General features: G+C 35.6%; 2 protein-coding genes across 2 annotated transcripts; one reads left to right on the forward strand and one right to left on the reverse strand.

Moving 5' to 3' along the window:
• The first annotated feature begins 4,117 nt into the window (after positions 1-4,117).
• LOC107831947 (putative L-type lectin-domain containing receptor kinase S.5) lies at positions 4,118-6,545 on the forward strand. Its single transcript, XM_016659742.2, has one exon. It carries the CDS (start codon positions 4,263-4,265, stop codon positions 6,300-6,302), a length of 2,040 nt encoding a protein of 679 aa, XP_016515228.1. The 5' UTR covers positions 4,118-4,262; the 3' UTR covers positions 6,303-6,545.
• A 231-nt stretch (positions 6,546-6,776) lies between these two features.
• On the reverse strand, positions 6,777-16,664 carry LOC107821480 (uncharacterized). Its single transcript, XM_075252987.1, has 5 exons — positions 16,656-16,664; positions 15,840-16,060; positions 14,572-14,715; positions 14,219-14,439; positions 6,777-7,078 (listed from the first exon to the last, which is right to left on the reverse strand). Exons 1-5 carry the CDS (start codon positions 16,662-16,664, stop codon positions 6,921-6,923), a joined length of 753 nt encoding a protein of 250 aa, XP_075109088.1. The 3' UTR covers positions 6,777-6,920.
• Positions 16,665-17,313: the final 649 nt, after the last annotated feature.

Genomic DNA, 17,313 nt, shown 5'->3' on the forward strand with positions numbered 1-17,313 from the left:
GTATTTTATTACTTTTATTGACGATTTCACTAGATATTGTTCTGTTTATTTGCTTAATAGTAAGGATGAAGCAATTGAAGCATTTAAGCAATACAAGAATGAAGTGGAGAATCAATTGAATAAAAAGATCAAAATGATTAGAAGTGATAGAGGTGGAGAATATGAATCTCCGTTTGCAGAAATATGTTCGGAATATAGAATTATCCATCAAACTACTGCACCTTACACACCTCAATCCAACGGAATTGCAAAAAGGAAAAATCGGACATTAAAAGAAATAATGAATTCTTTATTAATAAGTTCCGGATTACCGCAGAGTTTGGGGGGAGGGAAGTTATCCTTACAGCTAACCGAATACTCAACAAAGTATCCCACATCAAAACGCAATCTATTCCATATGAAAAATGGAAAGGAAGAAAACCCAACTTGAAATATTTCAAAGTGTGAGGGTGTCTAGCAAAGGTACAAGTTCCTTTACCTAAAAGGGTTAAAATCGGACCAAAAATAGTAGATTGTGTTTTCATTGGATATGCTACAAATAGTAAAGTATGTCGATTTTTGGTTCATAAATCCGATAATCCCGAGATTCATGTTAATACGGTAATGGAATCAGATAATGCTGAATTTTTTGAAAGCATCTATCCGTATAAAACTGAATGTGAGTCGTTAAGTGAAAGACCTAAACGACCTCGGGAAGAACCAAAGGAAAATACTCCAAGTATAGAAGATCCAAGGCGTAGCAAATGTCAAAGAACATCTACTTCCTTTGGACCAGATTTTGTGACATTCTTGCTTGAAAATGAGCCTCAAACTTTTAAAGCAGCTATGTCGTCTTCTGATTTAGCGTTTTAGAAAGAGGCGGTCAATAGTGAGATTCAATCAATTTTGGATAACCATACATGGGAATTGGTTGATCTTCCTCCGGAAAATAAACCTTTAGGTTCTAAATGGATCTTTAAACGAAACAGTAAAGCTGAAGGTACTATTGACAAATATAAGGCAAGACTTGTTGTCAAACGTTATAGACAAAAGGAAGGTCTTGATTACTTTGACACTTACTCGCTAGTAACAAGGATAACATCTATTAGGGTGTTAGTGGCACTAGCGGTCATGTATGGTCTTGAAATTCATCAAATGGATGTTAAAACAGCTTTCTTAAATAGAGAATTGGAGGAAGAGATTTACATGGAACAACCTGAGGGTTTTGTGGTTCCTGGTAAAGAAAAGAAAGTGTGCAAACTTGTTAAGTCGCTTTATGGACTTAAACAAGCACCCAAACAATGGCATACAAAATTTGACCAAACAATGTTGGCAAATGGATTTAAAATCACTCCAGGTCATGAAGTCATTGTTTATTTATATGTTGATGACATGTTGATAATGAGCAAAAGCATGACAGATATAAATGCTACAAAACGCATGTTGGCTAGCAAATTCGACATGAAAGACTTAGGAGTTGCTTATGTGATATTAGGAATCAGAATTCACAAGACTCCACAAGGTCTAGCATTTTCACAGTCTCACTACATTGAAAAGGTATTTGACAAGTTCAAGCATTTGGATTTCAAAATTGTCAAGACTCCAAGTGACGTGAGTTATGCACTTCAAAAGAATGAAGGTGAAAGTGACTCAAAACTGGACTATGTAAGAGTATTGGGAAGTTTGTTGTATATCATGAATTGTACTCGACCAGATATAGCATGTGCTATTAGCAAACTGAGTCGGTTTACAAGTAATCCCAATCAAATACATTGGATGGCAATGAAACGAGTTTTGGGATATATGAAACATACCTAAAATTATGCTTTGCATTATAACAAATATCTTTCCGTGATCGAGGGATATAGTGATGCAAACTGGATCACTGGATCATCTGAAATTAAATCTACGAGTCGATATGTTTTCACAATTGGGGTGGAGCATTATCTTGGAAATCATCCAAAAAACGTGCATCGCCCGTTCTATAATGGAATTTAAATCCATAGCTTTAAATAAGGCCGGTGAAGAAGCTGAATGGCTCCGGAATTTCTTGGAAGATATTTCATTTTGGCCCAAACCTTTGGCACCTATTTGTATATTTTGTGATAGTTAAGCGGCAATAGGTAGGGCAGGGAGCGGTATGTATAACAGAAAATCTCGTCATATTCGACGGAGACACAATACCGTTAGACAACTACTGTCTAGTGGTGTTATCATAATTGACTACGTAAAGTCAAGAGATAACGTGTCGGATCCACTTACAAAAGGTCTATCTAGAGAGGCAGTTGAAAGATCATCAAAGGGAATGGGGTTAAAGGCCTAGGACAAGTCATCATGGCGGTAACTCTACCTAGCAGACTAGAGATCCCAAGAGCTAGGTTCAAAGAGATCAAACAAAGTTATGAATGACGGTTCAACATTGTCAAATAACTCAACTCATTCTCGTGATGAAGACAATGTTCAAAAACGAGGTAAAGCAATAAGGCTTTTTGATGAGTCAATAAAGCTTAAAGCTTTTTAATGATTTGTTAAGTCTGGCAGGATATGACCAGATAGTGTGTCTTTAGGATTACACGTTTAGGAATCACCTATATGAGTGTGAAGTGTAAGCCACTTCAAGGGGAATGAAAGTAAAGGCCCATTCTCTAAGCACTCATGAAACCAGACGGTGTTCATGGCTGAAACGAACACAACCGTGAGAACTATAGATGGTTAAGGATTGATTGTGTGACTTATGTTGTCTAGGTATACAACAAAGGTCGACGGTTCAAAGATATCAAATCTACTGATTGACCGAGTATATCTGATATAAGTTCACTACGGAAAGTTCAAAGGGAAACCTACTTATCCAAATGCAATTAATTCTTGCATGTGAAACACGCACGCTCGTGCATTCCTTTAAGTTTATAGCCATTTCCCATTCATGTGGGGGATTGTTGGATTTTGTTATTTAATAACAAAAAAAGTGTGAATGGAAAATGGTGGGAAAATAAATGGAGGGAAGTGAAATTTTGAATGAGTTCACTTTACTAATGCACTTTGTCCATCATTGGTAGAAGGAAAGAAAATCTTTGTGTACATATAGAGAAGCTCATCTTTTGGCTCTTAAAGAGCTAAGAAGAAGGCAAGCCTCGCATCGTCGCCGTCGTGGCTCGCTCATTCGGCTCGGCTTCGGATTTGGATTTGGATTTGGTCAAAGATCGATTGATTGATTAATCTTTTTGAACAAATTTCTTTTCAAATATTTAATTAATTAATTAAAATTAATTAACGAAAATTCAAATCACCCATGACCCGCGACCCGGTCCGGTCCGGTCTAATTTTTTCTTTCCCGGATTATTTTAAATCCGTTTAATTTTCCTGCAATATTTCCAACAACTATGGCTGTTTTGAAACAGTGTCAAACCTGTTCAAACAGCTATGGCTGTTCTGAAGGTTGCAAACCTTTTCAGAAACAGTACCAAATTGGCTATAAATATTCCTTCAAATCCCAGAATATTTACTTACGAAATTTTCTGATAATCTTCTTCTTCTTCTACACAAAAATTCCAGTGTGTTTTACAGCCTTCAAGTGGTTCACTGTTCATCGGCATTTTTGGTACCAACACTCCGATGAGTTAAATCGTTCTATCCTGGGAGAATATATTCCAGAACCTCGGGTACTTGAGGGGAATAATTTTCTTAAGGACACACTGTGTATTTAATGGGCTCGATTTGTGCCTATACCGTTTTCAAAATTTATTTTGAAGTTCAAATACTGTTTTCAGAATTTATTTCTACTAACTTTCTGTTTCTGTTTTCAGAAAGATTATTGTTTTATTTATTTACAGCAATACAGATTAATAACAAAAAATGATATCCAGAAGTATTATTTCATTTTTTTTTTATTTCTTGGTTTATAATACCATCACATAAAATGCAAAATGAGAGAACAATATGTTCATGAACTCTCTCTCTCTCTATCTGTCTCTCTCTATAGCTCTCTTTGGAATAGTATATCTTGATAAGCAAGGGACTGTGAGAAAAGTATTAACAAACATGCAGCGCAACACCAAGGAAGTTACTTCTTAATTCAAGTCAAACGTTTTGATCAAATCACTTGAAGTTTCTCCATAAAATGGAGAAACTATCACCTCCTTTGTTTCAACTGAGAATAATATTCTGTCCTGCACAAACAAATCATTTCCTTCTTAATTCATTTGTTCATAGAGATTTCCAAGTCCAATTCTTTCCCTACATACTTACATATTGAAGCATAAAACATAAGTTTGTGACATGTTACTATGTTTTATCTAGGCAAGATTAGTTATTTAACCTCCCTTCTTTATCTAATTTTCTTCATATTCACACTTTTCTTGGAAGGTTTTTTTGTTATTAGGGTGGATTGCCTGAATTTCAGCTACGCAAATTTCCCCAAGCAAAACGAAAATGATTTCATCACTACTAATTATTCCTTCATAGGATTGAATGCTGCTATGCAAGTAACAGGCGATGCTCGTGGAACTACTATCACAAACTTATCTGGAAGAATATGGTATCATCAGCCTTTCAAGTTATGGAATCGAAAGAAGGACATCACAGCATCGTTTAATTCCACGTTTGTGATTAATATCACTCCTCAGAGTAATCCATGGGGTGAAGGATTAGCTTTCATATTGACAAAGGAAAGTGGTCTTTATTCCATCCCAGATAATAGTGATGGACAATGGCTTGGAATTGTGAATGCAAGTACAAATGGATCTTTATCAAACAACATTTTTGCAGTTGAATTTGACACAAGGAAAAGTTACTTTGAAGATCTTGATGATAATCATGTTGGCATTGACATAAACAGCATCTATTCTATCAATCAAGCTTCTTTAACCGACCGTGGTGTTAATCTTTCACGAGCTATTGATGTTATAGCAAGTGTTGAGTATGATGGAGAATCAAAGATCTTGAATGTTTATGCATTCATGAGTAATCAGACTGGGGACTTTAACGCGAGAAATCCCATCATTTCCATGCCTCTTGATCTTTCCTATCTTCCCGAGGATGTTTTCGTGGGATTTTCAGCTTCAACTGGGATATATACTCAGCTGAACTGCATAAAGGCATGGAATTTTACAAGCATAGAAATTGGTAATGATAATGATGGTAGCCTATTATGGTTGTGGATCTTGATACCAATAATATCGGTTCTGGTTATGTTTCTTGGCGGGGTTTTTATATATTTCACCTGGAGGAGGAAAAAGAAGAGGATGCAAGTGATAGATCAAGATGAGAAAATAGAGATACTGATTCGGAGTTCAGCTACTGCACCACAGAGATTCCAGCTAAAGGACTTGAAACGAGGGACCGGGAGCTTTGATCCCAGGAACATTCTTGGAAGAGGAGGATGTGGAGTAGTGTTCAAAGGGTTGCTAGCTGATAAAGAGGTAGCTGTGAAGAGATTCTTTAGAGATTCAAGTCAAGGGGCAAAAGATCTCATAGCAGAAGTCACAACCATTGGCAATCTCCACCACAAAAACCTTGTCAAATTGATAGGATGGTGCTATGAAAGCAATGAACTCCTTGTGGTCTATGAGTTCATGCCAAATGGGAGCTTAGACAAGTTGATATTTTGTGAAGAAAAAGGTGAAATCAGAGAAGGGTTGAGCCTGAGTTGGGAAAAAAGACGTGTCATTATCTGTGGCATAGCTCAAGCACTGGATTATCTGCATAATGGGTGCGCGAAAAGAGTACTTCATAGGGACATAAAAGCCAGCAATATCATGCTTGACTCAGAACTCAATGCTCGGTTGGGAGATTTTGGATTGGCTAGGACAGTTCAAGTGAGTGGAATGACTCACCATTCGACGAAAGAGATAGCTGGAACTCTTGGCTATATGGCTCCAGAGAGTTTCCTTATAGGCCGAGCCACAGTTGAGACAGATGTGTTTGCATTTGGAGTGCTCATTCTTGAAGTTGCCTGTGGTCGAAAACCTGGAAACCAAAATGAGGAGAATATCTACAGCAACAGAATCATTGAATATGTGTGGGATCTCTATAAGAGTGAAAGGATCATTGATGCCATAGATGTTCGATTGGATAGAGAATTTGATGAAGGGCAAGCTGAATGTGTGTTAATGTTAGGATTGGCTTGCTGCCAGCCGAATCCATATGAGAGGCCAAGCATGAAAACTGCTTTACAGATTCTAACAGGGGAATCAGTTTTACCAACTATTCCTACTGAGAAACCTGCATTTGTGTGGCCAGCTAGAGCTCCATCGTCGAATGATGCTGCAGGTGACTCTCTCATGGAAGGCCAACTTACACCAATTACAGTTCTCAGTGGCAGATGATACCTTCTATGCCTTAGGTTTGTCTGATTGGAATGCAGATTCTGAGGAACCTCAACATTGTTCAAACTTAAGTGCTCATATAATCTGCTGTCAAAACAGCTAACTATTTAGGAGGCAAAATATACTTGTAATTTCACATTAGCAAGGCAAGAATGTTGCCTTTTTTTTTTTGTGTGTGTGTGTGTGTTGGGAAGGGAAGGTTCCTTCTTCAGAGAGAAGTGCTTCTGCATTGTAAATAGTTTTCCTTGTAGATAATGATATAGTCAACTTGAACATTTATCATTTGTTTGTCCATATATGTCAACCTAATCTGTTATTCTCAAAAATATTTTAAACTGCTCCACTCATTTCCTTACTAATTTTGGGCAGGTCATCATAACTGAAAACATTTCTCAAGATCATCAATAACTGTATACCAAAGATTCTACATTGTTTGTCTGTCGTAAGTTAAATCCTTGCCGGAATTCACTGGTATCAAGCAAATAAGACGAATGGATTAATCCACGCATCAGATTTCGTCAAGTAAAAACTGAAAACAAAAAGTAGCCACTAGATGAGTTACTGCTACAAACCATACATGTTCTACCAAGCCACAAAGACATTAAGAAAACTACACAATTAATCACTTGAAGATCCATCATCATCTTCATGCTCTGCCACAACCTTCTCGAGGAAACTCTTTCGTACTCCATCCAAAACAGCTTCTCTGGATTGTTCATGTTTTCTACGTCCATCATTTAGTACAGGATCCGATTGGCAGAGTGTTAGTGCAACACCTAAAACCGAATAGATGAAGAGCAATCATATCAACTGACAAGCCAGCAAATAGTATTAAAAGAAGCAAATTGCTACCAGAACAATTTGATAAAAGCAAACCTAATACCTGATAAAACACTAGAAAAGAAAACACTAAAACCATGCACAAAGACGAAAAGTTGCTATAGAAATACATGTGGAAATAACTAGCCGAAAACGGTTAGATGCAGCAGACAAAACCTTCCTGAAAACAGGGCAAGGTCCAAAATTGTCTTAAAAGTGCAGGCAAACTTAGCAAGAGAACAGCTACCAACATAACCAAGAAACTGATGAAGATTAATAGTCATGTCTAATGTTGTGCACACCTCTGCTTTCAGCAAATGTTTTATATAAGAGAAGATATATGCCTTACAACATTAAAAGGAATTCAAGAGACACTCAACCTTTGTCTAAATATGAGTAGGCAAAAAGAGGTAACACGTGAAACTTTCCCAAAAGAATGTCAGCACGTCAAGAACGTTTTGAACGTAAATGGGCATATTTCCACCTACTACACTGACGCCAAATAAATGCAAGATACCAGAAAGAATACCACATATCAATCAGCCATGTTAGTAGCTTTATGACTGCACCTTATTAATCTATCACCCTAAGGACTCCAGTAATCTCTACCCTTTCATCTTTCTGTACAGTGCATGCACAACTATATAAAGAAATGAAGCTCTTCTTTCTCTTGCACACTTGTAATAATAAAAATTAAGTCTCACTTCTCAGGACGATGCCTAGTGCAAAGAGATGAAACTAGCTAGTCATGTGTAAATGACAAAGTAACAGAATACATCAAGTATAAAATAGCTGGAATGTGAAAAGTGTTATAAAATATAACCCAAAATAACAATAAAAGTGAAGAAAATATGTCATGGAATATGTCATTGAACATACAAAATATGTCATTGAATATGTCATTAAACATTTGAGATGAAGATCATGGAAGAAGAGTAGACATCCACCATAATGTGATATTTATCATAACACTCCCCCTTGGATGTCCAAAGATAATGTGCCTCGTTAAAATCTTATTAGGAAAAAAAACTCTATGAAAAAAAAATCCTAGTGAAGGAAAAAGAGTACACATGTTTAGAAATACGTCTTTTGGTTGTCTCGTTAAAAACCTGGCAAGGAAAACCCAGTGGGACAAAACCTTGTAAGGGAAAAAGAGTACAACGCGTATTAACTCCCCCTGATGAGAGCATCAACTCACATCCTTGAGTCTTCGCATCCCAATTTTGTACACTAGTTTCTTGAAGGTTGATATTGGTAGAGATTTGGTGAACAAATCAGCCATATTATCACTTGAACGAATTTGTTACACATTGATATCACCATTCTTTTGAAGATCATGTGTAAAAAATAACTTTGGGGAAATGTGCTTTGTCCTATCTCCTTTTATGAATCCTCCCTTCAATTGGGCTATGCATGCTGCATTGTCTTCATACAAAATTGTGGGTAGTTTTTCACACTTAAAACCACATTTGTCTCGGATAAGATGTATTATAGACCTCAACCAAATACATTCTCGACTTGCTTCATGAATAGCAATTATTTCAGCATGATTAGAAGAAGTAGCCACGATTGATTGCTTAGTCGATCGCCAAGATATGGAAGTGCCGCCACATGTAAACACATAACCTGTTTGAGATCGAGCCTTATGCGGGTCAGATAAATACCCAGCATCGACATAACCAACAAGATCGGGATTGCAATCATTGCCATAAAATAAGCTCATATCGGTAGTCCCTTTTAGATATCGCACTATGTGTTTGATCCCATTCCAGTGTCTCCTTGTAGGAGCAGAGCTATATCTTGCTAAGACATTAACCGAAAAAGTTATGTCAGGCCTTGTAGTGTTAGCAAGATACATTAGTGCACCAATTGCACTAAGATATGGTACTTCAGGACCAAGAAGCTCTTCATTCTTTTCTTGAGGTCGAAACGGGTCCTTATTCACATCAAGTGATCGAACAATCATCGGAGTACTTAATGGATGTGCTCCATCCATGTAAAACCGTTTCAATACCTTTTTAATGTAGGCAGATTGATGAACAAAAATCTCATTTGTCAAATGTTCAATTTGCAAACCGAGACATAATTTTGTCTTTCCGAGATCTTTCATCTCGAATTCCTTCTTTAAATAATCAATTGTTTTTTGGAGTTCTGTAGGAGTTCCAATAAGGTTTATGTCATCAACATATACGGCAAGTACAACAAATTCCGATGTTGTTTTCTTTATAAAAACACATGGACAAATGGCATCATTTATATAACCCTTCTTTAATAAATACTCACTAAGACGGTTATACCACATTCTTCCTGATTGCTTTAGACCATACAAAGATCTTTGCAATTTGATTGAAAATGTTTTCCGGGAATTTGAATTCTGTGCGTTAGGCATTTTAAATCCCTCGGGAATTTTCATGTATATCTCATTATCAAGTGAGCCGTAAAGGTAGGCTGTAACTACATCCATTAAATGCATGTCAAGCTTTTCATGGACAGCAAAACTAATGAGATAACGGAATGTTATAGCATCCATAACAGGAGAATATGTCTCTTCATAATCGACACCAGGCCTTTGAGAAAATCCTTGTGCAACAAGGCGTGCCTTATATCTTTGTACCTCATTTTTCTCATTCCTTTTGCATACAAAGACCCATTTGTAGCCAACAGGCTTAACACCATTAGGTGTTTGGACTACAGGCCCAAAAACTTCACGTTTTGCAAGTGAACTTAACTCTAATTGGATTGCTTCTTGCCATTTGGGCCAATCAAGTCTTTGTCGACATTCTCCAACAGATTGAGGTTCAAGATCCTCACTTTCTTGCATAATGCTAGATGCAACATTATATGCAAAGATGTAATCTGCCACTATATCCATTCGATTCAAATTTGTCTCAATATCGATTGGATTTATTGATAGTTCCTTATTTTCTTAGAGTCTCAGGCTCATTGATTTCCTCATGAATCTCAGGATTGGTTAAATCGTGAATTTCTTTATGAGACTCTTTCGTAGTGTCATCTTGATCATTTGTTTTTCTTTTTCTAGGATTTCGATCCTTAGAACCTAATGGTCTGCCACATTTTAGGTGTGATTTTGACTCATTAGCTATGACACTAGAAGATTGTCCAATAGGGACATCAATACGGATTGGAACATTCTCTGCAGGGATATGTGATTTTGTTATCCTTTTCAAATCCGTAAATGCATCTGGCATTTGATTTGCTATTTTCTGCAAATGAATAATATTTTGCACCTCTGTGTCACAAATAGATGCACGTGGATCAAGATGAGACAATGATGTATTTTTCCACAAAATTTCACGTTTTGTTTCACTAATTTTGGGGAAAATGCCTCATCGAATCGACAATCTGCAAAACGAGCAGTGAACAAATCTCCCGTTAATGTTTCAAGGTAATGAATAATGGAGGGTGATTCAAACCCAACATATATTCCTGACCTTCTTTGGGGACCCATCTTGGTGCGATATGGGGGTGCTACAGGCACATATACAGCGCATCCAAAAATTCTTAGATGAGATATATTAGGTTCATGACCCAAAACTAATTGCAAGGGGGAATATTTGTGATAATTTGTCGGTCTGTGACGAATTAGCATTGCTGCATGTAAAATGGCGTGACCCCAAACAGAAGTGGGCAACTTCGTTTTCATGAGTAACGGTCTTGCTATCAATTGCACACGTTTAATTAAAGACTCTGCAAGGCCATTTTGAGTGTGAACATGAGCTACAGGATGTTCCACTTTTATCCCAATTGATAAGCAATAATCATTAAATGCTTGGGATGAAAACTCAGCAGCATTATCAAGTCTAATAGACTTAATTGGATTATCGGGAAATTGTGCCCGTAATCGGATTATTTGTGCCATTAATTTTGCAAACGCGAGGTTGCGAGATGAAAATAGGCATACATGAAACCATCTAGAGGATGCATCTATTAAGACCATAAAATATCTAAACGACCCACTAGGTGGGTGAATAGGTTCGCAAATGTCCCCTTGTATACGTTCTAAAAACGCAGGGGACTCAATCCCAACCTTTGTTGGTGATGGTCTTATAATTAACTTGTCTTGATAACAAGAAGTGCAAGAAAATTCATTATTTAAAAGAATTTTCAAATTCTTTAATGGATGCCCATTTGAGTTTTCTATGATTCGTCTCATCATAATTGATCCAGGATGGCCCAATCGATCATGCCAAAGTACAAAAGTATTGTAAGCAGTAACCTTTTGGTTTAAGGTAGAATGTGCCTCAATTGCACTAATTTTTGTCCAATACAGGCCACAAGATAAAGATGGGAACTTCTCAATAATTCTTATCTGGCCAGAGACATTCTTGGTAACGATGAGATATTCCATATTATTCTCATCTATTGTCTCAATATGAAATTCATTTTTGCGGATATCTTTAAAACTCAACAAGTTCCTCTTGGACTTGGAGGAGAACATTGCATTCTCAATGATAATTATTGTTCCCATAGGCAGAGTTATAGTAGCTCTTCCAGAGCCTTCAATTAGATTACTACTACCAGAAATTGTAGTAATATCTGCCTTACACATACTTAAATGAGAGAAATATTTCTTCTCTTTGAATATTGTATGTGTCGTACATGAATCAATTAAGCAAATATTTTTATAATTGAACTTTGATCCAAGTTTGCTTTGAAAGATATCTATATTTGTTTCCCATAGTTTGACATACAAAAGAAGTATATGAATAAATATTAGTATTTTTAGAGAAAAATGGAAAAGAAATAAAGTTAAACCAATAATTTAATAGTAGCCTTTAATGCATTTTCTGGCAAATTCTAATTATTATACAAATAATTATGTAAAAATAATACAAGTACACATATGACTAATACAACTACAACAAATTTATTTACAAGTATAAATTATTTGCATTTTCCTACACATTGTATGAAACATAATTGATCCGTGTAAGAAAAGAACATACTCATAAAAAAATTAAGGGTGAAGTAACAAAAGTTGTTCCAGGGTGCTTGTAAACCTTTTCTTAAAGAGAATTAAAGCAATGTATGGGAAAGTTAAAATCGTTAAAATATCATTGAGACTAGAATACTAATTAATAGGATATTACTCATTGTTTGTGAAATTTATAAAATTTCGGAAATAAAAATATTCTTAAGAACTACATAAGAAGAATTATAGAGTGCAATAAAAATTACGAGATGTTTATTCATTACATACTACGAATAGAAAAGCATAAAAATTAAATTGCTCAATCATCTCTAACCACAGATCCATCACCGATCAAGTGGTTTATTTTTTCATCAGGGTGCTCAAAAAAATCTGCCACATCCAAGTGGGTGATGTCAAATTCATTATCATAGACAAGATTGGCTTCAGAGCCTTTATTCTTCAGAGATGCTTGATAAAGCTCAACCAAATGTTTTGGTGTGCGACAAATTTTTGCCCAATGCCCTTTTCCACCGCAACGATAGCATTTAGTTTCTGAACCCTCTGCATTTCGCTTCTTATCTTTACCTTTCCATTTTTGGAAGTTATTTTTCGGTGGAGGATAATTAACGCCAGGAAAATTTCTTCCTTGGACATGGCCACGACCACGACCGCGACCACGACCACGAATATGGCCACGACCTTTTCCACAATTAGCATAATGGGAATACACCTCATCCTCTTTAGGCAATGGTGTAGACTCAATGGGTCGATTTTCATGATTTCTCATAAACAATTCATTGTTTCGTTCAGCCACAAGTAGAAGAGAAATCAACTGAGAGTACTTTGTGAAGCCTTTCTCTCGGTACTGCTGTTGTAAGACCATATTGGAAGCATAAAACGTTGTAAACGTTTTTTCAAGCATATCATAGTCACTGATATTATCTCCACAGAGTTTCAATTTGGAAGTAATTCTAAACATAGCAGAATTATATTCAGAAACAGACTTAAAGTCTTGGAGCCTAAGATGAGCCCAATCATATCGTGCTTGTGGAAGAGTGACCCACTTTAAGTTGTCATATCTTTCCTTTAAACCATTCCACAAAACAAATGGATCTTTCACTGTGAGATATTCAATTTTCAACCCTTCATCAAGGTGATGGCGCAAGAAAATCAAGGCCTTAGCACAGTCTTGTGTAGATGCTTTATCTTTATCTTTAATGGCGTCTCCAAGACCCATTGCATCTAAATGGATTTCAGCATCCAATACCCATGTCATATAGTTCTTGCCCGAAATTTCAAGGGCAACGAACTTTCTTTTCATAATATCAGACATTTAAAAAAATACAAATTTGAGAAAAATTATACCTTAATTTTCTCAAAGATCTTCTTGAGATGGTAGAGCCTCGTGTTGATAACGTGTTATAAAATATAACCCAAAATAACAATATAGAACAAGCAAAACAAACTAAGAGATATGGATAGAAAGAGAGGAAGAGAGATTCTTATTTCTTCTTCAATTGTGTGTATTTTTCTATCTATTACAAGGCATTTATATAGGCATAAAAGTGAAGAAAATATGTCATGGAATATGTCATTGAACATACAAAATATGTCATTGAATATGTCATTAAGCATTTGAGATGAAGATCATGGAAGAAGAGTAGACATCCACCATAATGTGATATTTATCATAACAAAAAGAAAGATGACAATTCTTTTAGTCAGTCCTCTATATCTTCTAGTCAATCTTCTGTTAGATGTTTAATAAAAATTCAGCCCTGTGAATGGTGCCTTTTCATTCTAAATTTAGGTAGAAAGGGAAGAGGTTGTCCTTAACTTCTCCTTATGTGACATTGTATATGGAACATAGGGAGTGATTACTTTTTTAATTTTTTATATAACGAGAAACACATTGCTTGATCTCTTGAATAACTTCCATAGGAGGAGAAAATTGTGAAGCCTTATCATCTAGAACTCAACATGAAAAGCCATACAAAATATCTCCACAGGACCTCAGACACAGCTGTAAAAAAGCCATCGAATTAATTATCCATTAAAAGATCAAATGAAAGAAAGGAGTTGGCACAGACAGTAAAAACTCCACCAGGGCATGCAAAAATATTGCAAGAAAAAGAAGGACAGGAGAAAGGGGCGAGGGACAGACACAATGAGAACATAACTTCAGGTATGCATCTCCGACCAAAATTGTGAAGTCCAACGTAGTTTGACTTCAGTGCACCATTGTTGTAAACCAAAACAGTAGGAAGATTACGATCTGGGTAGTTTGAGATGCAATCTGTAGAGATAATTTTGACAAATTTTGTTGCAGGATATCTCATTGCTAGTTCTTCTAAGCATTGTAACAGTATCTGACATCCTGAATATCTATCAAAGAGAGAGACATCAACAAAGGACAGGCACAGGGTTAAAATTGAAGAAAGAAAGTTACCAAGTACAGATAAAACATATTTGAAGATTGAATGGATAACTAAATAAGGAGATGAACGTAATAATTACCCATCCTTATAAAGAAGCACAACCACCCAAGTATCATCTGGAGCTTGGGAAACCTCCCGCACAAAATGTGATCCAGAAATCGGTAACACTGCTCCAAATCGTGCAATCTTAGCAGCTTCTCTTATCTCAGCCAACTTCTTCTTCCTATAGCATTTGAAAACAAGAAAAAAAGAATATAAGAACCGCTCAACTCCATCTCAATTCTCAAGCTTAATGGTCATTCTTTATAATGCCCTCCAAACTCTAACTTCACGATAGCTTGATAAGCACATATTATTTCTAATAAAATGTTATTAAGTTAACATCCATAGTCTAGAATTTATAGGGAGAGTAGCTTATACGTTTACAACAAAGAAATTGAACTAATCTAGAAATGAAATGACTCAAGAAACCTAGTTGGAGCATCATTGTGAACATTGATTTGGAGTTTATTCCACTTGTGACTCATATCTTTAGCCAAGAGTACTTACGTTTCTTACTTATCAGGATTTCCTTTTTTCTTTTTTCTTTTTTTTTTTTTTTTTTGGGGGGGGGGGGGGGAGGAAGGAGTCAAAGATAAGTGTATGTCATAAATCCTTTTTATTTTGGGAGCTTTATTCTTGGATTTTAGTGCAGAATACTTCGAGTTACCAGTTGTAGACAAGTCCTAAACAAGTTATTTCCCGCATATTTTACCATGTCTGCTTGGACTGTTCTTCTCCAACCTTTTAACCTAGTAAAGTGAATATGACAATGCTTTCCTTAGTTAACTCTCATTCAACTAGAAGCTCAGGAGTCAAATATACAAACCAAAGGACAACTATGATCCCTACAAGAACAAACATCACTATGGTGATATCATGCATTCAAAAGAAATCATCTTTCAGTTAAGGATGTCCATGAGTTCAAAGAAAAAACTTCTTTAAGACCAAAGATTCCCCCTTTTCGTCTTAAGGGGTCCACAAAATCAAAATAATTAGGTGTCATGCGAAAGATAGTAAATCGAATCTTGAACGACGATAAATCAGATAACAAAAGAGACACAAATATTTAATGTGTTAGTTCGGTCAATTTGAACTACGTTCACATGGATAATACAAAATATCAAAATACGTGGCACACTAACACTTGTCCCAAAAAATTAAGCGGCAATGAACTGAAAAAGAAGGGACTTGAACGGATTTCTTTTTTAATATCCTAAAGGGGTCTTTCAGGAGCGATCCAAAAGAATAATTAAGGAATCAAAGTGCGAAAATTGAAAATAAAAAAAAGGGGAAGAAGGGCGAAACCTGTATTCTTGGAGGAAGCGATCGTCGTTGAGTTGGGGATCATCTTCAAGTTCATCAAGTTCATCTTGGGTCTTTTCATCTATCCAATCTTTGTCTTTAGGCTTGGAATTGGAAGTTTCAGGAGTAAAAGGTGGAGGCTTAAAAGCAGGGGGTTTTGGAGGGTGATTTCCAAGCTTCCTTTGAATGTCATCCCATTGTGTTGAAGCTCCTTCTACATCCTTCTATCCGAAACAGTGGTATTTAAAAACCGACTAAACCAACCGAACCGTACGGTACCAAATCGAATTTTTGATTCCTTTAAATAAAACCGTAGATTTTTATATAAATTTATAACCGTACCGATAATTAGAATAAATTTTTTATTTTATAAAAATAAATCGAAAAAATACTGAACCGTACCGAACAAATTTACATATGAAAATTATATTTATATATTAAGTTCAAAAATAATAAAACATTACATTTTCCTTGGGTATTGGAATTATGAAAACAATTTCGAGACAACAAGTAATAATCGCAAAACATAATTCTCAAACCTATTATGCTACTCCTATTGAAACTAAATTATTTCCAACATATTCACTAGCAAGACACAAGTTATTTAGCGGTTATCAGTAGCAAACTACAATGCATTGATTATGTTTCCTTTCGTATGATCTAGATTTATCTTTTTGAATATTTAATCTTCTATAGATTTTATTCTTGAGTCTCAGTTCCAACTTGGTTAATATCTTTCCACTCGTGTGATTTATATTTTTTTACATTAATTTGTTTAGTTTCTTTTACGTTGTTATAGAGTAGTTGATGGATCTTTACTCTAGCCATCTTTTATATTTTCTTAATTTATCACCCTTTAAAATGTAAAAATATCTAGAGAGATTTGTTAAGTCCTAAAAAAGTATGTATGTTATTACATTTTACTTTATGTTATTGCATTCTACTTCTACTAGTGACTTTTATATGATATTTTAAAAAAATACAGAAAATTAACCCAACCGTACCGATACCGAAGAGGAACCGATATAATTGGGACGGTTTCGAAAAGTCTAATTTTGATTATACATAATAGAATAATCAAAAAATTAGTATGGTACAAAATTTACAAAATAACCGACCGAACTGAACCATTAACACCCCTTGGATGAACCTCTTTAAAATTACCGTTTATATTTTGACCTTACTAAGAAATTTTAAAAAAAAAAATTGCATCAGAACTTTAGAGCACACTAATTAGAATTTTAAAGCACATTGGTCACAATTTTGAAGCACAAGGAATCCTGCTTTCAGCCATAACGCGAAAAGTTCAGGTGATCATTCAGAATTTTGTGACGATCATCATAACTTATAAAATTATGGTGACCGCACACAACAATAACGATCCAGTAGAATTCTATTAGTGGGGTTTAGGGATAGTAGTATGTACGCAGACCTTACCCCAATCACAAAGAAGTAGAAAGGTTGTTTCCGAAAAACT

This window comes from Nicotiana tabacum, chromosome 5, assembly GCF_000715075.1.
Source record: "Nicotiana tabacum cultivar K326 chromosome 5, ASM71507v2, whole genome shotgun sequence".
NCBI classification, from domain to species: Eukaryota; Viridiplantae; Streptophyta; class Magnoliopsida; order Solanales; family Solanaceae; genus Nicotiana; species Nicotiana tabacum.